The 24,489-nt window shown below is 42.7% G+C and overlaps 1 protein-coding gene across 2 annotated transcripts; it reads left to right on the top strand.

Annotated features, from left to right (window-relative positions):
- The first annotated feature begins 1,710 nt into the window (after positions 1-1,710).
- SMIM29 (small integral membrane protein 29) lies at positions 1,711-22,188 on the top strand. Of its 2 annotated transcripts, none has more exons than XM_081946343.1 (6): positions 1,711-1,865; positions 1,984-2,073; positions 7,436-7,547; positions 9,737-9,762; positions 16,663-16,768; positions 21,026-22,188. In XM_081946343.1, exons 3-6 carry the CDS (start codon positions 7,497-7,499, stop codon positions 21,086-21,088), a joined length of 246 nt encoding a protein of 81 aa, XP_081802469.1. In that variant the 5' UTR covers positions 1,711-1,865; positions 1,984-2,073; positions 7,436-7,496; the 3' UTR covers positions 21,089-22,188. The 2 variants fall into 2 exon arrangements, with proteins under 2 accessions (XP_081802469.1, XP_081802468.1); XM_081946342.1 differs by having other exon boundaries at positions 1,713-1,865; positions 7,436-7,607.
- Positions 22,189-24,489: the final 2,301 nt, after the last annotated feature.

Below are 24,489 nucleotides of genomic sequence, written 5' to 3'. Positions count from 1 at the left end.
TTTTTCTTCACTGATTTAAGCTCCTACTTCAAAGGAAATAATAAAGAGTGTAGAAGACTAGGTCTCAGAAAGCAATTAGGAAATCCAAAAGGATGCTCCATTTAAGTTAAACTAAAATAGACAGGCAAAAATGATTTTATATTCAAATTCTCCATTTCCCAAATGGCAGAACTCAGATCAGTTTTAGCATGCTTTCCCTTCATGAAATCTGATCATTATTGTTTACAGTGTTTTTAAATATCCAGCTTTTATCCTTAACTTTTATAAGAAAATAGAAATCATTGCTCTTGAGAATACAATTCGTGTCATGAATTGTAGATCTCATATCTGCATGCAGATGCTGCTCCTTTCTTTGCTTCCAGTCCATAACAAATGGTTGTTCTGTCCTCACTGGGATATTCTCCGCATGCCTGCTCACATCCTTTTGTTCCAGTTGAATTGGCTGTTGCTGTTCCTTTATGCCTAGCATAAAGCAACCTGGCTTTGTTCCCTACACAGGGCTGACCTATACTAGGTTTACTGGTGACAAATGCCTATTACATTACTAGCCTTCGCTGTGAAAGCCACAAGTTACAGAACTAGCTGTGTAACTTGGGACAACTTCTTTTGCAGCCCTGGACCAGAAAGTTAAAACACGTCTTACCTGTCAACCCACATTGGACTACTGTGGTGGTGAAGAAGAGACCTTCATCCTGTATTGGATTGATTTATGCTGCTGATGATAATAATATTCATAAATAAAACAAATAGTTTGTAAAAAAAAATACATTGCCTTCTCCAGAACTTTCTGAAAGTAATTGTTTCATATTGTGCTGTTATTAGAATCAAGTTAAAGCCATTAGGTAGATTTTTCAATCCTTCCACATTTCACTGTATGTGAGTACATAAATGAGGAGTGTTGGAATTAAATATATAATCCTCAACCTGATCATCAGAACTTTTACCTATGAATGAGCTGACTAACATAGCAGAAATTCTCCATTGAGAATCTTGACTGGATAAAACGGGGTTGATTCATGCAAGCATTCCTTAAATTATCATAGTTTCCTCTTATTTAACAAAAGCTGCCTCCATGCTGAGGACTATATTTTTTAGCACAAATAACCTTCCTTCCAGAGGAGGTATTTTGCCTTTCTGAGAATTCCCTACACTCCCCCCCCCCTTCTGTGATACTTTTTCCTCTAAAAATTGGCTAGAACTGAAGGCAATGCTCATACGAGATTGAGTCACTGTTATATAAAGGCATCACAAGACAAGGCGACTTATTTCCAATCCCTTTTCGGCTAATTCCTAGGATTTATTTTCCATAAATTACCTCTGACCATCACATTGGACGGTGGACAGTTGTTACACAACTGTGAGATCCGCAAAATATTTACACCGATGAGTCACACAGCCAGACCAGAGTTCGATGCCCACCCACTTCATATGGGAACCTTGTATTTTGTTTTCTTGTCGACCGTTTTCAGAACCCAGTTTCAAAGTACATTTTCGGAACTTTTCACATTGCAGTTGAGAACATGTCCCCACCCCCACCCCGACGGAGTATCAAATGATAACCCCCCCCCCCCTCAAGAGGACACGGTTGTTTTCCCTCGTCACTGTCTTTCACCGGGCGGAGACTGCCCTCTGCTGCCCCGGTGGCCAATCGCGCGTTTACCTGGAGGAACCTTGTTTGCGGATTGGTTGCTGCACTTCCCCCCCTTTAATGTGCAGGCCCAGTCACGCGCCTTTCGGGCTTTTCCTGCCGGTGTTTGAAAGGGCGTGTGAAGCTGGAGATGTGCGCAGGGACGGGGAGGAGGGTGCGTGGGTTTGTTTGCAGCAACCAAACGGGGAGAAAGGAGGAGCTGAGAAGAGGAAGGGAGGTAAGAGCTAGGTCCGCCCCACTGAAAGCCAATGGAGAAGTGAACCAGGGAAATGGCTGGGGGGTGGAGACGCATTGATTTTTCTCGTGTGTTCTCTCCACCCCACCCCCACCCCCAGTTCGAGGCGAGACTTCCGGGAAGAAGATGAGCGTTGCGGAGGTGCTTTTATATACGGAGATGCTGTTGTAAACCTGCGAATGCCGAAGAGGTAAGGGCTGCCGTTGCTGGAAACAGAAGGAGGAGAGGGATTAAGTCTCGGTTTGGAGATTAGGTGAGGCCCTGAATTCTTAAATTTGCCAGAGGACGCTGCTCTGTGGTTTGGATGGAGATGGGCTTGTGTTCTGTTTACTCTGCTAAATTACATAGGCCTTTCACCCAAATTATCTGTCGTCCCCTTGAAGGAAAGTCTTTCGGATCACTGGAGGATGCTTCTGGGTTTCGAGATCTGGTGGAGTGGGGCCTTTCTCCGCCGTGGCAACTTTTAAGACTGAGGACCTCAACTCTCAGAATTCCTTGGGAACGCTGGCTGGGGAATTCTGGGAATTGAAGTCCACACGTCTTTTAAATTGCCAAAGGCTGAGAAACACTGCTCTATGGCTTTTCTAAACCGAGTTGAGCAGTGGTTAACTTTGATTTTTTTAAAAAAAAGTTCTTTGGGAGCCTTTTGGCTACACAAGTGCAAACAAGATAGCCTTCATTCAGATTTTCATGATTATGATTATACATATTTTTTAAAAAAATCTGCATTGGGATAATTTTATGATTTCCTTTAATAGGGTTTTAGGTTTTCTTATTTTACTTAATAGAAACCAGAGGAGCATGTAGAATCATAGGGCATAACATAGGGTCCAGTTCTTGAGAAATAATCACACCTGAAAGGGTTATGTATGTAAATGTAAAGAGTAGATATGGGTAAGCAAATCAATATTGTCAAAGGAATTTTTTAACTGTTAAAAACAAAACACTGGTTTTGTTTATATAACTTTTCTTTCTGGGTAACTACCGGTATGTTATTTGAGGTGAGAAGAAAGAAGGTGAAATAGTTAAAAGTCTGTTAATGCCAATGCCATGGATTATGCCTTTTGGAATCTTTCTTATCTGTTCTTGCTTCCACAATGTCTATATACTGTTTCGTATATTTAACTTTGTTCTTTAAACTTCTCACCTTCCTCTTTTTCAAGGTCTCATCAAATCCACCCAAAAATGACTTTCTAAATTTTCTCCTATTACCTCAGTTGTTCATTCTTTCTCAATTGTGGTCTTAAGTCGAGAATGCTATGGAACTAATGGGGGCGCAATGGAACTCTCCAAGCCTATTGTAGCCTTACCTAATAAATTAGGTTGACTGAGGGTTTGGCTGACTGGGTAGATTGTCAAATGTATAATACAGCTATTATTTAATAGGACTGCTGCATACAGACAGCAAGACAGCAAAGATTGAGGCAGTAACTAGAAGGCAGTAAAAGGATAGAATCTTCTGTATCTCTTTGCTTTCATCTAGTGATAATCTGGATGTTTGCCGTTTAGCCCTGGTAGCTGTTGCTTAATCAGTGAATGTGGTTGCTACAATTTGGTTTCTTGTGATCACAGAAAATCTGGGAAGAGCCAGGTTGCAAACAATTAAAGGGTAAAAGGCCCCAATTCAAATCTCCACTTTGCTAGCAAATCTGAATTGTTGTGGCTTTCAGAATAAGTAGGAATGTGTAAATCTATAAGTAACCAGAATGTGGCATATGCTATGTGTTTCGGCTTTTAAGAATTGACACAGAAAGTATCTAAAGAAATGTCTTCTGTGCATTGAGTTCTTTTCCACAAGTGTTTATCATAGATGGCAACCTTCCACTTAATTCTCAGTTTCTTTTTTAAATATGTGAATGATTCTCCAGTATTGAATTATAGCTGTAGGCAGAGTTCATTTATTTCTGTAGTTCTTTTTTTTTAAATAAAATTTTTATTTTCAAACAAACATAAACACGCAAAACATATAACATAAAAACTTATTCAACTACATACAGTATGTCAATTGGTTATAAAATCTTTCTCCATCCTTTCCATAGTCATCACTTTATCAAAAATCACTTACTGTCAATCAAATATCTTTGTATACATTATTATTGTACTTCATTTGTTTAATTATCACTATTGTTTCACCATTTTAAACAAGGTATTCTTAATATGTATCCATTTATATTATAACGATTCATTATATCATCTTCAATATATCCAATAATAAAGAAATTTTCTTCCAATGATATTATATCTTTATATTCTATTCTATATAGAATTACTTATCTTTTATAAAAAGGCTTTTCAACATCATCTCCATCATCCTCACTTACAGTTTATATAAAATTTCATATTATCAATCTAGTATATATAAATGCTTTATTATCATTACTGATCATTTATTTGACTATAGCTATTATTACTTTATCTTATACATAGTATTCAACTACATTTAACTAAATTTTATTATGACATTTCCTTTCATCATCCTGTATCTTTCCAGAAATAGTGCAGTCCAATATCTCTTGCAGAATCTGTATTCTAAGTGTTTTCTTGATAAGTCTTATGTGGACTTCTCTTGACAACTTGTTCATTGGATATCTTAAAAAAGAATTCGAAACCCTCCATCTGTTCCTTTCATCTGCTTGTCTTTTGTTATCACTGGTGCTTCTGCTGAAATTACTCTCATTGTTTCTGCCAAATTTTCTCCCCTTTCTTCATCTATGTTTTGACATCTGAGATAGAGTTTCAGTTCATTGATCTCTCTTTCCGTATTCCGCACTTATCATTTCCCTCCACACTCAATTTGCTATCCATGTCAACAATTTTCTTATCACTTTCATATGTCTCTGTAATTTTTTGAACTCTGTCCTCAAATTTCATCGTTGTTTTATAAGTATTCTCAACTCTTCCCTCTGTACTTTCTGTGTTTTGATATTTTGTATTTTGATCTATTAATTCAAGACTCTTGAATTTATGGAAATTCAAGAAAAGATAACACGATAGTTTTAAACCAGGGTAAATTTGTCGCTTGTTTCCTTCTGTCTTCAATTTTATTTTAACTGAGTCTTTTGGGTTTTCTTCTCTAATAATAAAGATTTTTCTCACCATTTTGACACATTGTCTCTCCTGTGCTGCTTCTGTTTCAGGGGCTTGTCCCGACCTTCTGCAGCCATATTGGCTGGTTCTCTTGTAGCCGGCAAAAAGAGCTTTTTCCTGTATCAATCAGAGGCTTTGCGATGCCCCTGAGATCAACAGGGCATGCCATTCCTTCAGAACGGTTTAGATCCAAAAAGGATCGTCCAGTAACAGAGATATTGACAGCAATCCTGGAGCCCCAAGATTGCATGTTGCATCATAGCAACGTCAAGCCCCGCCTCATGTTTCTGTAGTTCTTCACATTCTATTAGCTCAAGATAAATTCAGCCTTAGCTGGGGTTTAATATTATCAGTGTGCTAACAATACCAAATTATGCATCTCTATCTCATGCTGAGCAAGTGGAGCTGTTTAACTTCCTTCTCAGAGCCTGGAGGGTAGAAGGTGAGGAGAAGCAGGCTGCAACTCAACCTTAGCGAGTGGTTGTGGGATTTTGGTCCTCTGCGGTCAAGAGAGCTGACATCTTTGATGCTGGATGGGGACAGAACTGGTATGCAATTTGGTGGCGGTCCTATATTTGAAACTCCTATTGGAAGAACCAGTGGTAGCCATAGCTTAGGGGGCCTTTGCTGGTGTTCCTGGCCAGGGAGGCTTTGCTCACAGTCATGCCTTAATCACTTTCTGATTAGATTACTGCACTGTGTACATGGGGCTGCCCTTGAAGAACATTCAGAAGCTGCAGTTGGCTGAGACTACTGGGGCATGTTAATTCTGGGTGCCCCCATGCTTCATCAAGTTACATTACTGCTGCATCAGTTGCTTTAGCCTCTAGTTGCTTTCTGGGTGTAGTTAAAGATGCTGATTATCATCTTTAAAGCTGTACATGACACAGTGTCAGATTTGTGAGGCCATCTCTTACCTTTGTAGCTGCCCCAGTTCTTTGGATTGGCTTCCCATCTGAGATTTGAGGACCTTACTCAAATGCTTAATAAGCAAAGAAAGACATTTAAGAAGTATCCACCCTAATGTATTAGACTACAAGAAGTTGATGACCAGGAGAGATTTGTATTTTGAGACTTGCAAGATTAGTATCATCCCTCCCAGGTAACCAGACCGAAAACATGACCAGATGAGCCAGTGCCATGTTACTGTCAGCCTACAGTAACAGAATCTTGCAAGTCTGAACAGAAACCATAAATCTCCTGCTGTAACCCTTAACAAGTCTGATATATTAGGGTGGCTCTTCCTTAAATTTCTTTGTCCATTAAGCATTTGCAGGCTCCTCTCTCTTTTATTTGATAGTTTCCTAGGCTGCATCTCTTCTTCTCTTCCCTCAAGGTCATTCCCACATTGCAAGGGGCCACAATGAACTTGTCCAATCTGGCTTCTTCCATCTCATAGTAATATAAATCTAGATTATACTTGTATCCAGTATCTGAGTTGCATTCACAAATGGTATTTAGTTCCATTTAAAATGAAAACCTGTACTCCCAGTTCAGAGTTTGAAAAAAAAATGTTATCCAATATTCTTATAAGATTATTTCTTTATTTACAAGTATCTTGAAACTATGAAGATATGAACCAGACTAATTCAGCATCGTTGGACCTGATTGCCAAACAACCTGGAGATAATGGGGATTGTGTCTGGGATATTCTGCAAGCAAATTACGTGTTTTACCACACAACTCTGGCCCATTTAGTAAAATAAATGGGTTTCTATTTTCTTCTAACAGTCAGGATAGTTAGCATCAATGGCTATCCAGTCCCATATAGAAAAACATCTATTTTAATTAATCCAGATATCTTTGCTTGATTCAAAATTTGCATATCTAAAGGGATGGGAAACATGTGATTTTTTTCCAGTATTCTCCAGCATTGTTCCATTAGCCATTCAGGCCATGTCTATTGAGAAATCTATTAACATCTGGAGGGCCAGAGGTTTATTACTCTTAGACCAAAACAAGTTTTTGTACTTGATTTTGTAGGCGAGCCTAGCATGGAACAAATTTAGCTATTATATTAAATGTTACCGATAGAATATGCGTGGGGGTGGGGAAGGGGTTACACAGTTTTGCTTTTCTCCATTATGGGAAATATCTAGAAAGCGAGATATTAGAGGTCAGCTATAGTAGCTTAGACCAAGATGCCAGCATTATATTTCCATTATTCTTAACTTTTTGCCTTGTCATTCTCTTTTTGTCTTGGAATGGCTTATTTTTCTTTCCCATTCACCCCCACCCACCCCTTTCTCGGTTTCATTTAGCTGTCATTCATGTCTCAGGGCTAAATATTTTAAAGGATTTCATTCATTGATTCTACTGTGAGGAGTAGCATGTGATATACTTGTGACTGTCTTATGTGCAGTTGTTTGAATCGCAGTGGGTTTGGGGGGGGGGAGGAGAGGAGTGGCTCATAGCAATATTAAGAATGTGTTTTAATCCTAAACTTTTTTTTTAATCGTTGTGAGGTTGACTTCCCAATGATGACAGGACTGCTTCTCCGATCCTGTCAAGCAAGTTTTCTATGCCATGAATAACACCACCATGCCCACTTCGGCTGGGCCAACCAATGACTCCCTGGTGGGTTATATTCTAGTGCCGTTTTTCCTTATCACCATTGTTGGAATCATCATGGCAGTGGTGAGTGGACTCAAGACAGAAGCACTTGGTTTTTAGACCAGCTTGCTGGGTGGGGAATTCTGGGAGTTGAAGATTACACATGTTAAAAGTTGCTGAGGTTGAGAAATGCTGCTCTAGTTTTTATGTCAACAATGGAATATGCCGGAAAGTCTTTCTTTGGGGGGGGGAAAAAAAGATGAGTAGACTCAATATCAGTTCTTAGCCAATAGTTTCTGTTGCAACAGTTGCAGTCTTTTTCATTAGTGAGTGCCATTATTTTTAAAATGCTCACTTGTGAACACTGCATCTCAGGAAGTCCCAGTGATCTAAGTCACAAAAATATATAATTAAGCCTTTTAAAAGTAATGTGAGAGTTCTGTCTGTGTCACTTGTGTATGTTATGCAGTCACCCGCTGCATCAAGGTTTTTGGCGGAAACCATTGTCCTTTACTTAGCTTGACAAATATTTCTGCTTTTCACCAACAGCATTTTCAGATCACCCACAGACTGAATCCTAAACAGATTAACAAAATATTCTCTACTATTGTTCTTTCCAGGTGTGTTGGGACTATGTCCCAGCGCACAGGATATCTGGGAGAAGAGTACAGGTGGTTTGCTTGTTGCTGTTTGTGCTTTGTTTTTGTCAAAGTGGCAATGCTTTATTGGATGTAGGAATGCATTAAGATGATATGCTTGTTTTGGGCAGACTGAAGTTTGGTATCATTAGTCAGTAATAGATTACATAAATAAAAATAATTTGGCTTCCCTTATCTATAAGCATTATATTTTCCCTTTTAGGCTGAGCAAAAATATTTCTTCCTTACAATTCGAATAGCCTTCAATGATGCTTAGTCTGGAGTTCCTAGACCAAAAAAGTTCCTAGACTTTTTTGGCTCATGTGCCATTTAGTCCTAGGGAGTCTTCAGGGACCTTCAGGAGGTCCCCGAAGGCTCAGGAGGACTAAAAACGGCCCTATGAGCAAATCGGAAGTGACTTCTGGTTTGTCTGTTGGGTCGTTTTTCGTCCTCTGGAGCCTTCAGGGAAGCCTCCTGAAGGCCCCTGAAGGCTCCGGAGGGCTTAAACCAGCCCTTCGAGCAAACCGGAAGTCCGTTCCCAAATCTCTGGTTTGCCTGTAGGGGTATTTCTTTGCGCTCCGGAAGCTTCAGGGAAGCTCCTGAAGCCTCCGGAGGGCCTCTGTGTGTGTGGGGGGAGGCTGTTTTCACCCTCCCCAGGCTCCTATAAAGCCTCTGGATCCTGGGGAGGGCGAAAAATGGCTTTAAAAAAGGCTGAACTCCTCACATGCCCTGACAAATGGCTCCATAGATTCGCCATCTCGGTCCTAGACACTCTAAGATAGTGATAGCTAACCTTTTTGCCATTGCATGCCAAAAGCATGGGAGCGCAGTGGGGGTCATCTGCGTATGCGCGCCCTCCCCCCTGCATGCACACACGACCCCCCCTCCCCCTCCACTTTTGGAGCATGATGGCATGGTGGATCCATTTTTTGCCCTCCTTTCTAGGAGCCTGGGGAAGGTGAAAACGGCTTCCCCCGCCCCCGCAGGCTCTTTGGAGGCCAGAAATGGCCCGTTTCCCGACTTCCGGTTTGTGTATTGGGCCATTCTTCGCCCTCCGGAGGGCGAAAAATGACCCAATGCGCAAACTGGAAGTTTGGGGATGGACTTCTGGGTTTTTCATAGCCATTTTTCTCCCTCCGGAGGGGAAAAATGACCAAAAATGAAGGCCAAAATCAGCTGGCCAGCACACATATGCATGCTGGAGCTGACAGGGCAACGTCTTGCGTGCCCTAAGAAATGGCTCTGTATGCCTCCTGTGGCACATGTGCCATAGGTTCGCCATCAGGTCCTAGAAGGTGTCAGGTTGGTTTCTGGACTTTGTTGAGATTTTATCTACCATCTTTCAGTATCCTTATCATTTGACATTTAAGGTCACATCTCAAATGAATTGGGTCATCCACGTTACCATTCTGGCTTGTGAGAAGTGCACCTAGACTAATGACACAAATGCTGACCCTGATGTTCACATTCCTTGTATTTTTCGTTTTATTTTTACTCCCAATTAGAAGAAATAATGCCTAACACATATTCACATTCCTCTCATAATTGTTTTCTCCTTCCCCTTTGTCATTGCAGATGATGTATATCCAGAAAAAAAGGAGGTAAGAAATTCCAGGAGATTGAGGCTCTTTGTTTTTTTAGAGCTATATTCTTGCTTGTGATCCTCACTTAATGAACACAGATGGGATCAGGAACTCTGGTGCTAAGTGACATGATTGTTTAGTGAAACATCACAAGACCACAACTTTCAATTTTACTGCTGGCTTCTCCATTGAGTCTATTAGTTGGAAGCTAGCTGTGAAGGGCACAAATAGTGATCACATCACTGGCACATTGCAATAGTTGTTAATAGTTGACCACAAGGATGCTACCATCTTCATAAAGTTGCTTTTTCAGCACTACTGTAACTTCAAATGGCCACTAAATAGGATAGCCATTAAGCAAGGTCTGTCTATGGTGCATTGAATAGCAGCCATGGGCTTATTTATTAGAAGGTGAATGAGGTTGCTTACTGCTTTTCCTTCCAGTTTCACATGGTACTATCACTGAAATGAACTAGCTATTTTCTTTTCTAGCACTTTTATTTTCCCATGTAAAATTCAGAAATATTATTGGACATTATTTTAGTTTCCCAAATCTGGAAGGAAAATAATGTGCTTGCCGTAACAGTTTGTCCTTATTTAAAACCAAAAGAATTGTTGCTGCATGGATGCATTTTGTATGATGCTTTATGCAAAGTACCCTAACGATGCCTGCTTCATAATAAGCGACCCACTATTGTAATACAAAAAGCAGTGATTTATTAACAGCTTCATTAGGCATTTCTTATTTGCAGCCATCTTTTTTGCTTTCTTTATCTGCTTTTGAACTTTGCCCGTGTTTCTGTTCTCCCTTCAGCCTGTCATAAATCACATTATCCAATAGTTTCATTCATTTCAACCCAGCTACTGTAATCTGAGATCCAACTCTGCTGCCACTCTGCATGGAATGTCAACACAGAGAGTTGACATCCGGCTCCCCTCACTTTTCAAAGGCAATCTGTGCAAGCAAAAACAATTTGAGTACCAGTATGGGATTCAAGGCTGCGTCCTCCCCCCAGGCTTGTTTGGATTTTTTTCATGGAATCTCTGTATAAGGCTATTGGCCTGGTTATTTCTACTCTTTACCCAAGATGCCTCTGACAAGGGATAGCCCTTCCACTTAATTAAGTACTGGAGTTGCCTTCTGTGCCACCTCGAATCAAGAATGCGTTGCACCTCATAATGGGTTTGGCCCCCTATAACCACAGGGCCTGGGAGCTCCCGGGGCAGTGGTCTCAGAGTGGGTCCGACCACGGGTTTTAAGAGGCTACTATGGAATACTGGGTGTACCTTCCCTAGCAGTCGGGGCACTTTCAGTTGCACTGAGACTGGGTTGATGATCTTTACTATGGGGAAAGGTCCCAACTGGGTTGATTATCTTTACTATGGGGAAAGGTCCCACAAACTTTGGTCCCAGTTTCTTGCTAGGGAGTCTTAACCTCAAATATTTTGTGGAGAGGTAAACCTTTTCTCCCACCAGGAATGGTTGTTGCAGAGGTCGGTGTTTATTTGCCTGCTTCTTATGGGTTTGTGCTGCTTTAGCTAGCACTTTTTTCACATTCTCCCAGGCTGCTTTTAGCATTGACATCCAATCAGTCAAGCTGATTGAGGAAGGGGGATCCCTTGGATACTCAGGCATTGGGACAAAGTCCATGCCGCTCACTATTTTGAACAGTGTTAGTCCTATGCTGCTGTGAACAGCATTATTGTACGCAACCTCAGCGAAGGTCTGCCCAATTGGACTGCTGATAGTTCACGTAGCACCTCAGGTACTGCTCTACCATAGCATTCAGTCTCTCTGCCCCTCCATTAGTGCTTGGGTGAAAAGCCGAGCTAAGGCCCTGGGATGACCCAACAGACCGCAGGAACTCCCTCCAGAACTTAGCCATGAACTGGATCCCTCTGTCTGAGATAATTCTTTGAGGTACTCTATGCAGGTGGTAGATGTGCTTCAGGAACAGTTTGGCCACTGTGAGCTGAAGGTAGTCCGCTGCAGGGTATGAAGTGCGCCTGTTTGGAGAACAGGTCTATTACAGTCCAAATCACCGTGTTTCCCCCACTTTTCGGCAACTCTACTATAAAGTCCATTGTGATCTCCTCCCATGGCCTCGTTGGCTCTGCTAGTGGCTGCAGCAATCCGGGGGGGGGGGGGGTTCCTGGTCGCCTCTTCATTGTGGCGCAGATGGTGCAACTTTCACGTAACTGTCCATCTCTTTCTTTATTTTGGGCCACTAGAACTGCCTCCGGGCTAAGTGTAACATCTTTAGGAAACCAAAGTGGCTTGCTGGTTTGGCATTGTGGCTCTTCTGGAGATTTGTCAAGATGTGTTGGTTGTTTTGGAACCAAGGGTCTGCTAGCAGTTCATTTTTGAGTTTCGTGGTTAGGTCGCCTGCTGGTTGGTCGTGCCAGTCACGGCGTTGTCGTCTGGTGGTCACTTGGGCAGCTATTTGGGTAGAGGGAATGATGGTGTTCACCACCTGCTCCCGTTCGCATTTGTACTGGGGCATGCGGAAGAGGGCATCAGCTAGAAAATTCCTCTGTCCTGGAATGTGTTTTAGTATGAAATCGAAGGGGTTGAAATATTGAGTCCATCGGACTTGTTTGGGTGATAATTTCCGTGGGGTTCTAAGAGCCTCCAGATTCTTATGGTCAGTCCAGACTTCAAACTGTTTCTGGCCCCCTTCCAACAGGTGTCTCCAGATTAGCAGTGCCCACCTCACTGTGAAAGCCTCCTTTTCCCATGCAGCCAATTGTTCCTCTTTCTGTGAGTTTGCGGGAGGTGTAGGTGTAGGGCTGTAGGTTTCCTTGGTTGTTTCTTTGGAGTAGCACCGCTCCCACTGCCATGTCATTGGCATCTGCTTGGATCACGAAAGGTTGCTTGGGGTCAGGATGCTTCAGCACTGGTTCCTTTGCAAACATTTCTTTTAGTGTCTCAAATGCCTTTTGGCAGCTTAGATCCCACTGTAGAAGTTGTCCCCGGTGAGGTTTTGTTCCTGGGCTCCGTGTCTTCAGGAGGTCTGTCAGGAGTTTGGCGATCTTCGCAAAGAAGGGGATGAATTGCCTATAGAAGTTCACGAACCCTAGGAACCTTTGTAGCTGTCTACGGGTGCAAGGGGGTTGCCAGCTTAGGACAGCTTGCACTTTGGCTGGGTCCATCTCTATTCCCTCATTTGACACTCGGTAGCCTAGGTAGTCTAGTCGCTCACGGTGGAATTCACATTTTGATAGCTTGACGTACAGGTTTGGCTACCAGAAGTTTTTCCAGTACTTGGCGGACCAGGGGTATGTAGTCGTCCATGGTCTCAGTGTAGATGAGGATGTCATCCAGGTAGACGAGGACCCCCTTGTAAAGCTACTCATGCAGCACCTTGTTTATTAACTACATGAACACTGCTGGGTCTCCCTGTAGTCCGAAAGGCATCACTTTGAATTGGAAGCTCCTTAGAGGGCAGTTGAATGCTGTTTTCCACTCATCTCCTTCCCTAATCTGTATTCTGTAGTATGCCTCTCTGAGGTCTAATTTGGTGAAGACTTTTCCCTTGTTCAAGTGAGATAGCATATCTTTCATGAGGGGGAGGGGGTATAGGTTGTGCACGCATACGGCATTTATCCCTCGAAAGTCCACACACATAGTTCCGTCTTTTTTCTCTTTGAAGAGGACTGGTGCTGCAACCCGTGGCTTGACTGGCTCAATGAACCCTCGTTCTAGGTTTTTGTCTATGTATTTGCGCATTTCTTGCATTTCTCGGGGCGTCATGGCATACAGCTTGGGTTTGGGTAGTTTTGCCCTGGGGATGATTTTGATGGCACAATCTGCCTCACAGTGGAGGGGGCAGAATGCTGCATTTTATCTCGCTGAATACTTATGCAAGGTCCTGATATTCCCCTGGGATCTGTTTGGTCTCTGGGGTTTCATCGGATGTGGCTCCCAGATGTTCTGGTGTGCTCTTTTGGGAGATTCCCTGCTCGGGTGGTGTTTCTGCTTGCTGCTGGAAAAGGGGTTGGGGCCCCTTTTCTATCCTAAAGCTGCGGATACCCGTTTGCCACCAGATGGTCGGTCCCCACTTGTCTAGCCAGGATGACTGCATCTGTCATTTTGGGGGCTATTTTGAATCAAATTACTTCCCAGTGATCTACTAGCTCTAGTCTCGCTGGTTCGGTCAGGTGGGTGGCATAGGCTCCCCCCATTAGGGACTTGTCGACCTGTTCGAACTGGATTGGTGGGACAGTCTTTTTGCTCTGCTCCCCAGTTTCAGGACTGTGGTCAGGTTGATCAAGCATCTAGTGCAGCCTGAGTCTATTAGGGCTTGAAAATCCCCCTGGCTTCCTGTCTTTGGGGCTGTGAGGCATTTTGGAAAAAGGAAAGGGCGAATTGGTCCTCTCACCATTGGGTCATTTTTGCCATCGTCACTGTCGTAGGATTCTGGTGACTGGTCATTGTTGCCTTGGGTCCCCCCCCTTCATCTGGTTGGGGAGGGACCTCTGCAGCCTGGAAAGCCTTCCGGGATGCGTGGTTAGCCTGTTTGTGGCCGCGTTCCCGTCGTGCCTTGGGTAGTAGCTCAGACCTCGGCATCGGGGTTGGGGTCGTGCACACGGATGCCATATGGCCCATCCCCTTGCATCTGTAGCATTTCAGCGGACTTCGAGGAAGGGCTGGTCTCAGAGCCCGCTGTGGTTCCCTGTCGGCTGGGTGGTTTCAGGTCAGGTTGATCTCTCTCTTTTGTGTCCGGTTGCTTTCTCATGTCGTTGGCATGTAGCCTGCTGTCGACTTTTATTGCTACTTGGAACCACTCAGAGAGTCGGTTTGGAATGTTGCGGTAGGCAGTTATTTGGGCAATCTGCTGGTCAAGACATGTTCTGAAAAAATACACTAACAGACGCTCTGGTAAAGGGGGTAGCCTTTCAGTGACTCTCCTAAATTCACAGATGTGCTCTTTGATGGGGTGGCCCCTTTGCTTTAGGTCACTGAGCTCATCATCTGCATACAGGTCCTCCTCTACCTCCTTAAATCTGGCCTCTAGCAGTCGTAGGAAGTCATCTACACCTTGCAGTTGGGAGGCTCTCCTCTTGTGGAGGGCTGCTAGCCATTCTCTTGCTTCTCCCTCTAGTGTCTCTGTGATAGTATTCACTATGGCTCTGGGGGATGAGTAGAGGTGTCCATAGCATTCCAGGTGGGCCTCAGCTGAGTCAAGGAATAGGGCTAACTGGTCTGAGTTCCCATCAAACTTTCCTCTGAATCAGCAGTGCCCTTCCCTCCTCCTGTCGGCCTCTGTATGCTTGCGTTTGGTATGTCTGAAGATACTCCTCAGTTCTAGTTCGAAGGGGGTGGTGGAGATTGTATTCCCTGGGCAGCCTGCCTGCTACGTGAGAGAGGCACTGGCTTCATCTTCCTTCTAAAGGGTGGAGAAGTGGGGCTGCGTTCCCATGTGCTTCTCGTCACCTCAAGAGGATCCACTGCTCCTCTCCCCTTTTTTGGCATGCATAATGCCTTTCTTCATGGAGGGTGACCCAGTCAAATTCCTCCCTCTGTTGCTCTATGGAACTTCCCAGGGGCTCCATTTGGGGGACTGGCTTGATTCCAGTCCAGCATCCCCTCCACTCTTCCCAGCTCGTTTAGGGCCTATCCTTTTTTCTGGGCATAGGGGTGGCGTGGGGGCTCAGCTTTAGCTGTTTTTAGGGGTTGATTACTTATCTCCTCTTGCTTCGCTCATCTCGGCTTTGATGTCTGATGGCTGCTCTCCAGCTCTGTTCAGATAGCTGGCCTTTTGCCATGGTCTTCTGAGTTCCCCCTCGGCACCCCCGATATTTAAAAGCAAAAGATGGCTGTCTGTAAAGTACCCTAACAATGTCTGCTTCATAATAAGCGACCCAATATTGTAATACAAAAAGCAGTGATTTATTAACAGCTTCATTAGGCATTCTTCATTAGGCATTTTTTATTCGCAGCCATCTTTTTTGCTTTCTTTATCTGCTTTTGAACTTTGCCCGTGTTTCTGTTCTCCCTTCAGCCTGTCATTAATCACGTTATCCAATAGCTTCATTCATTTCAACCCAGCTACTGTAATCTGAGATCCGTCTCCGCCACCGCTGTGCATGGAATGTCAACAGAGAGTTGACACTTTATTTCATTAATCATGGGTTTAAGATAGATGAGTTGTAATTAGAAGAACCATCCAATACTCTTATAATATCATTATAATTCCTATATTAACATTTCATTATGGTTTAATTTATATGTTCCGGACAAACATCAACATAATGTAAGTGTGATATAATTTTAGATGGGTGCAAAATAAATATTTAATGTGCAGAGTGGTTTGTCAATAATGGTATGAACTGGTCTTTTATTTGGTAAATCATCTGTGTATATTATTACTATATTAGTTACTTTGGAGTATGGGTAAAACTGCCAAAGTTTTCCTCTGACAAATAGAGAAACATATTTGATGCAAAGCTTACAGTGCATCTAACCTTGTGTTGCTTAATGTATTGGACCTACAATTTCCTGAATTCCCAGCTCACTTGGCAAATGAGAATTATGCCTAGGAATTCTGGAATTATTGTTGTTCAGAAGAATATCAGGTTGCTGAAGACTGGCAACTGATGATTGGAACTTCAGGTACATTATCAAAATATAAACCAGTGTTGTGACTGAAATTTGGATCATAGTTACATGGAATTAATTATTAGTGCATGAGACTAATAGAAACATTGATCTAGGCACATTTGAACACTAAACTACTGAAAATTTCAAAATGTATATTATACTGAAATTATGATAGTTGTTCATCCCTGACAATACTTTATGATGTAGCGCTATCTTGTCTGAGCCAGTGCCAGGCTCATGAGAAAAAAAAATGTAGTAGCTTTTAATTGCTTGAGGACAATTTTAGGTTATACTCTTACAAATCTGTCTCCTAGGTATGATCGACTACGACACCACCTGTTGCCAATGTACAGTTATGATCCTGCGGAGGAGTTACATGAGGCTGAGCAAGAACTCCTAGTGGAGCCAGAGGACACTAAAGTAAGCTTACGTGCGGTATTTTTTACACATTACATACCTATTGCAGAGCCATATTTCAGGATATTTATGGACAGTTGCGTGTTCAGATATGATTTGCCCATGAAACTATCACTTGAAAAAGAGGGAGGGAAGGAAGCAGCTGCCCATCGTATTTTCAAATTATCTTGTGATTCAGTTTGACTCAATATGGTACCCAGAGGTGCCGTATAACCAGAAGCACCTCCTTTTTGAACTCACGGTGCACTGCTTGACCTGTTACACTTAAAAATCATTAGCAAAAGAGAAAATGTCTTACTTCAAAATAATGTACTATTATTCTTTTTTAATAATAGCCCACATACCTCCATTTGCTTCCTTAGAAAACAAAATGGTGAGAATTATAGTCTAATCCTTTGTTGTGAAGGGTACTCTTCCAAAAAGGGGGTGCATCAAGTAGGTATTGAAGGCTAGAAGGAGTGACAATATTCTGGTGATTTGCCAATGATTACATTGTTTTGGCACACATTTTTTGAATCGGCAGATCTCTCAAGTCATTTTGCAAGCGCACTCACAACATGTTCTCAAAACATGATCCCTGAATTATGTTGTGTCAGGACACCATGAATTGTGAGCAGTGAGTTCTGAAGATTTTGCTCTGTTCAAGAAAGAGAGAATATAAAATAATTTCATTCCAATTTATGCAGGCAGTCCTTGACTTAAGACCATTTGTTTAATGATATTGAAAGTTATGACAGCCTCAGAAAATGACCTGTATTGTACATTTGACCACCGCTCTATCCTCATGGTCATTTGATCACAATTTGGGCACTTGACATCTGGCTTGCATTTACAGTTGCAGCATCTTGCCGTCACAACTGCTATCTTGACTTGAGAAACCTTTTTGGGAGGAGTTTGACTTGGTTGTCATCGAGGATTTGGACAGATTGCGTGGAGGACTGCGACCTACCACATGTTTGCTGGACCCGTGTCCCTCCTGGCTTGTACTGGCATCCTGGGAGGTTACACGCGACTGGCTCCTGGGCCTAGTGAACGCTTCGTTGGGTGAGGGGTCTCTCCCGGCCGCCTTGAAAGAGGCGGTGGTGAGACCCTTGCTCAAGAAGCCTTCCCTGGACCCTACGGAGCTGGCCAATTATCGTCCTGTCTCCAACCTTCCCTTTTTGGCGAAGGTTGTAGAGAGTGTGGTGGCTTCTCGGTTTCCATGACATCTGGAGGAGAATGATTGTCTAGACCCGCGCCAGTCCGGCTTTCGCCCTGGGCACAGCACAGAGACGGTCTTGGTCGCGTTGGTGGATGATCTCTGGAGGGCCAGAGATAGGGGTTGTTCCTCTATCCTGGTCCTATTAGACCTCTCGGCGGCTTTTGATACCATCGACCATGGTATCCTGTTGCACCGACTGGAGGGGTTGGGGGTCCGGGGCACCGTTTTGCGGTGGTTCGGCTCCTACCTCTCCGGCCGGACGCAACGTGTGTTGGCAGGGGAGCAGAGGTCGACCCTAAGCCCCCTTACTTGTGGGGTGCCACAGGGGTCGGTCCTCTCGCCACTCCTGTTCAACACATACATGAAGCCGCTGGGTGAGATCATCCGTGGTTTCGGGGTGGGATATCATCTGTACGCTGATGATACTCAGCTGTACATTTCCACCCCGAACCACCCCAACGAGGCCGTCGAAGTGATGTCCCGGTGTGTGGAAGCCGTACGGGTCTGGATGGATGACAACCGACTCAGGCTCAACCCTTCCAAGACGGAGTGGCTGTGGGTTCCGGCTCCCCGGTTCAACCAGATAATTCCATCTCTGGCTATTGGGGGCATTCAACTCGCCCCCGTGGAGCGGGCACGCAATTTGGGCGTCCTCCTGGATGCCAGGCTGTCCATGGATGAACATGTGACAGCCGTGGCCAGGGGGGCGTTCCACCAGGTTCGCCTGGTGCGCCAATTGCGCCCCCTATTGGACCGGGACGCCCTACACACAGTTACCCATGCGCTGGTGACGTCTCGCCTGGACTACTGTAATGCTCTCTACATGGGGCTTCCCTTGAAATGCACTCGGAGACTGCAGTTGGACCAGAATGCGGCCGCGCGGGTGATTATGGGGAGTACTAAGTACTTCCATGTGACACCTCTCCTGTGCGAGCTGCACTGGCTTCCTGTGGTCTATCGAGTGCGTTTCAAGGTCTTGATTACGATCTTTAAAGCGCTCCATGGCTCAGGACCTAGTTACCTGCGGGATCGTATTCTGCCCCATACATCCCTACGACCCATCCGCTCGCACAGAGAGGGACTTCTCCAGGTGCCGTCCACCAGACAGTGCCATGGGGCGGCGCCTAGGAGCAGAGCCTTCTCTGTGGCGGGCCCAGCCCTGTGGAATGACCTCCCCCCGGATATTAGGACCACTACTGACCTCCGCTCCTTCCGTGTCAAGCTCAAGACCCACCTTTTCCAAATAGCTGGCCTGGCTCAACCATAACTTCGTAACGCTCCTGATGGTTTTTTTAATTTAGTAATTTTATTTAAGGGGATTTTTAATTGTGTTTTTAATTGTCTTTCACTTATAAGTCAACTCTCCTCCATGCACATATGTATATGTCTCTGTTCTTTTTGTATATATGTTTGTCTTATGTGTATTTTTATCCGTTTTGATTGTACGCCGCCCCGAGTCCTTCGGGAGAGGGTTGCGGCTAATCAAATAAAATTATTATTATTATTATTATTATTATTATTATTATTATTATTATTATTATTATTATTATTATTATTATTATTATTATTATTATTATTATTATCTTTTTTTGTGAATTTCCAGCAAGTTCTGGTCCCAATTGTGGTAGTAAGTTGCATACTACCTGTAGTTTGAGACTATCCTTTTTTTCTTGAGCTGCATATTTCAGATATACTGCCTCTAGGAACGTCATTTGAGTTAGCTGGAGCTCTTTTCTATACATTTTATTTTTCTTATTATTATTATTTTTCCCCATAAAAAAGAGTTAAGCTAACAGCAGTGTTTATCTCTGGGATAAATTGTTCATTCTAATGTAATGCAGCAATTTTGGGGTATATCACATAGCTTTCTATCCAAAAGTGCCTTGTTTTTCAAGACCCAGCCTTTTACAAACAAAATAGGGAGGTTACTCTCAAGAAAAATACATTTTTTGTTGTGGTTATCTGGCCCTTTCAGGGATGTGTGGGATATAAGTCACAATGAGGGAAGGGTGAAGAGTTAAGTCTGACAAACAACATTAGAAAGTGGAAATTGCAGCTCTTGCTTGATTACTGAGATTACAAAAAGATGTGAACATAGCTAAAAAAGCCAAATATTATTAGGACATTTGACTGAAGACTATCGCAAATAGAATGTTTATATGGACCACACTAGACAATTAAGAGATGTGTAGAGAGTTATTTTTATATTACTATCTGTGTAACCAGTATTTCTGCTGTATTTGTTAAGTGTTGAAATGACAAATGTTGAAAGAAATGATCCCTGGCTGTCCATTTTCATGGCTGCATAAAAGAGGAAGTGAATTTGTTCACAGAAGCATAAACATGCTTACGCCTAGCTGTTTCATACAGCCAGTGCATGGGAGGTGGTTTTTCTCCTTTCTATTCACAAAGATCATTGTCTCCATTTTTGCTTTCTGAAGTGGCTTCCAAAACGATGCTGTCTTGGCCCAGCAGGGGGAGCATTAAAACTTTACTGGAGGATTTCCATTCAGGCAGCTTTGTTTGGGAAGCAACACCGGCGTCCTTAACTTAGGACCACAATTGGGCCCAAAATTTATGTTGTTAAGTGAGATGACTGCTAAGTGAGTTTGCTCCATTTTATGACCTTTCTTCCTATAGTTGTTAAGTGAATCACTGCAGTTCTTAAATTAGTAACATGGTTGTTAAGTGAATCCGGTTTCCCCATTGCTTGACTTTGCCTCTCGGAAGGTCGCAAAAGGATCACATGACTCCAGGACACTGCAGCCATCATAAATGTGAGTCAGTTGTCAATCATCCAAATGTAGATCACATGATCATGGGGATGCTGCAAAGATTGTGTGAAAAATGGTCATAAGTTTTCATTTTTTTCAGTGCCGTTGTAACTTTGAACGGCCGCTAAATGAACTGCTGTAAGTTGAGGCCTACCTGTACTCTTAATTATAATGAAAACTGCCAGGTTATTCTGTCAAAATAAGCTGTGGAAGATGTCCGTTCTTTGAAAAGATGCTATTGCTAAAGGTCTGAAGGCAATATTAAACGTGTGCTGTGTATTACAGATGATGCGAGGTTGGGGAGGATACCAGCCCTATCGTAATTCATTTATGGATGTGAAAGCTTGATGGTACTCATCTCGGACTGATCACAGAGGGTAGACGGATGACCTCTTCTACCTGGCATGTGTGCCAACTTGAATGCCATTAACGTTGCTGCCTTTCCTTACACTTCAGTACTACAGCCTCTTGACGTGACTTCCAGGAGCAGAAGGTGTGATGGATGCCAGCCGTGTCGAGGAAATTGGCACTGAGCACCTGGTACAAAGAGTAGCCCAGGGGGGTTTGGAGAATTGTGTTTGGAACTAGGACAGCTCGCTATGTGGCATCATTCTTCGTATCAACCGTCTCCTAAATTTGCATTTTATGTAGAGATACAGGAGTTTATGAAATTTTGAGTAAAATATTACTGAATAGCTCTTGCATTACGGGCATCAATCCTCAAAAGCTCGGCTTCGTTAAAAAAAAAAAAGCAAAGCAGTCAACCTCCCATTTCCTTTTGTGAACGAAGAGCATCAGAATGCAGCTGCTGTGATATCCCAGCACATTGCTAGCTGCCTTCTCTCCTTACTTGCCTAAGTATGTAAAAGGGTGTATTATTTAAAGCTGTTGGATTCCTGTAACATATTGCTGAACAGATGCGAGCAAGTGAATAAAATCGCCAAATGCATAACTTGGTGCTTGAGGGGTGATGGTATACTTCTTGAAATAGGGATAATGGGTACATGACATCAGCTTTGGAATTATTTCGTGCGCTATATGCTGGGAGGATGCAGTTTAGCTAGGAAGTTTGTATAGATGCTTAGCATGTCTATCAGAAAGGACCATCCTTATGAGAATTATTTTCTTTGGTAACCTGTTTGAGCTCAACAGGGACAGACAGTATTATTTGGCATTTGGGAAATCATCTCTGTTTTGTAAATAAAACTGAACCCAACTAGGAGTACCTGTGGCAAAACACCACACTTTTACAGTACTATAACCTGTTATGCCTGTCTTTGTGAATACAGCTTGAGATACCTGTGATGGACATTTTGGTGCAGCAATGTTATTGCTGCGTTGCTGAAAAATTTGTGCTACTCATTGCTTGCTGAACTCGGCTAATGGACACCTAATGTAGAAAGCTGTACTGGTAACTTTGAGAAAGTGTCTTAATGTATCCCCCCCCCCCCCCCCAAAAAAAAAAAGTTGTGATTTTTAGCAAAGTTGGAGGTGTTCCACACATTTTAAGAACATTGGGATGCAACTTACATTGCATACATCGGATGCCTTTTGAGGTTGACAATGTATCCCTAATGGCAATGGGAAAAAATGTGATGATTATGGTTCTGGAAATAAAGTTATTTTTTCCATGACAAGACTGGATGAACACGACAATGCACATTGCAACCATCGCTTCTCTTCCTAAACACACGATTAATAAACGGGTGGTGCAGCTGCATGGGCTGAATTAATGGTGGTTTGAAGCCACCATGAAGAAAAGTATTCTTCTGCCATTCCCTGCATCATCTTCCAATGAAATCAATATGTACTGTGCCCTGTAATTTGTTTTATGTTGTCCCCATCTGTAAGCCTTTGATTTAGATCTCACTGCTATTAACTCCTTGCTTTGTTATGAGTCTGCAGGCAAAAAACCTGCAACATCATGATTTACATCCAGTCATGAATTTTAGTTCCTAATGTACTGAATGCCTGTCCTTTCCTTTATGTACTGCATTTATTTCCACACTGCTAGTTGTCTGTCTCAAAATAGAAACAAATTTCCCCAATACAGATTAATTATGTATTTCTATCCCTACAGCAGCTGAAGAATAGATTTAAGAGTAACCTTCATCTTGAGGCATTCTGAGTCTTAAGATTGCTACTTTCATTTGTCCTTTGGATAGAGTTAATTTGCTGCTGGACAAAATGAAAGTTCCTGTTTTGATCTTTCTAAAAAAAAATAGCTCAAATGAAGTACACTATTTGGATTTAGATATATAATTGGTTGATACCAGCTAGCGCCAGGATGTTTTTGCCCAAACAAGCCTGTTCTATCTAGACAGTTGAGGTCTCTCCAGAGCAGCATTTGAGAGGCAAATTGTTCTATTTTTGGAAAACAAAAAGTGCTTTTTTGGTAAACATCCATTGGATGCAAAAATTAAAATTCTAGAATTGGCTGTATTAGTGGTCCATTATTTGATAACAGGAATTCAGAAACAAAAAGAACATCTGGGGATTCAGGTACTATTTCTTGGGAAGGGGTCTCTGTTGAATATAGGCTACATCTCTTAAAAGAAGTACCTTAAATTGGATTATTCGTACAATTATTAGGAGTTAAAACTAAATTCTTTAAAATGTAGATCTTTTTTTTTTGTTTAGGATATAAAAGCCATGACATCCGACCTAATAAAGTTAGACTTTTCTATGTTAATATATTATAATGTTATGATAAACTGCATCAGCTGTACTTCTCTATACAACTATTGAAACTTACATACAAATGCAGCCTTCCCAGTATCTACATTTCCAAGACTGCTGCTCATGAACTTTCATCACACAGTAGGAATTGAAGATACTCAGGCAGGTTTGGCAATTTCAATTTTTTAATGCTGTTTTTCTGGTGATAGGTCTAAAAATTCTAAACACAGTGGAAAGCAGAGATTGTAAAGCTCTTTAATTAAATATTGTGGCCCAAATACTGGGGGAGTGTGTGGCTATTGGAATGAATAAACAAATAAGATTTTCCCCCTCCCAGAAAACCCATGTTTGAAGCAAAAGCATGGGTGGGGGGGGGGGGAGAACTACTTCAGAAAACGGCAAGACTGACTAGCCCTTGGTTCAGTATTTAGAACTTTAATTCCAGTTATACCACCAAATGTCTTGAGATTCTATATAGCATGCAAGCCATGTACAAAAAAGGCCAAAGAGGCAGACCCAGGTGAGACATCAAATACACACAATAGCATCAAATAATAATGGTTGAAGTCACCATAAGTGCAAGAACCAGGATTTTGTATCTTCCCCCGACACCCAACATGATAAGGAAGAGAAGAGGAAAAAGATGCCATCTAAGTATAACATTTAAATATATGTTAAATGTCATTTAGGTTTAAACATACAGTATGTTATTTAGGTTTAAGCATACAGTATGAGGGGATGTGGTGGCTCGGTGGCTAAGACGCTGAGCTTGTCGATCAGAATGGTTGGCAGTTTGGTGGTTCAAATCCCTAGCACCGCGTAACGGAGCGAGCTCCTGTTACTTGTCCCCGCTTCTGCCAACCTAGCAGTTCGAAAGCATGTAAAAATGAAAGTAGAAAAATAGGGACCACCTTGGTGGGAAGGTAACAGCGTTCCATGCGCCCTTGGCGTTTAGTCATACTGGTCACATGACCACAGACGTCTTCCAACAGCACTGGCGCTTCAGCTTTAAAACGGAGATGAGCACCACCCCCTAGTCGGGAACGACTAGCACATATGTGCAAGGAGAA

Source organism: Natrix helvetica, assembly GCF_964273705.1.
Source record: "Natrix helvetica genome assembly, chromosome: 3".
In the NCBI taxonomy this organism is placed as follows: domain Eukaryota; kingdom Metazoa; phylum Chordata; class Lepidosauria; order Squamata; family Natricidae; genus Natrix; species Natrix helvetica.
The sequence above is the reverse complement of the archived record's forward strand: the minus strand, read 5'-3'. Positions and strand labels throughout refer to the sequence as shown.

Bases quoted from the DNA above. Each gene is read 5' to 3' on its own strand.
- SMIM29 (XM_081946342.1), top strand. From the start codon at position 7,497: ATGAATAACACCACCATGCCCACTTCGGCTGGGCCAACCAATGACTCC. The intron at 9,763-16,662 runs GTAAGAAATTCC...TCTGTCTCCTAG, and splicing joins TATATCCAGAAAAAAAGGAG to GTATGATCGACTACGACACC. The intron at 16,769-21,025 runs GTAAGCTTACGT...TGTGTATTACAG, and splicing joins TGGAGCCAGAGGACACTAAA to ATGATGCGAGGTTGGGGAGG.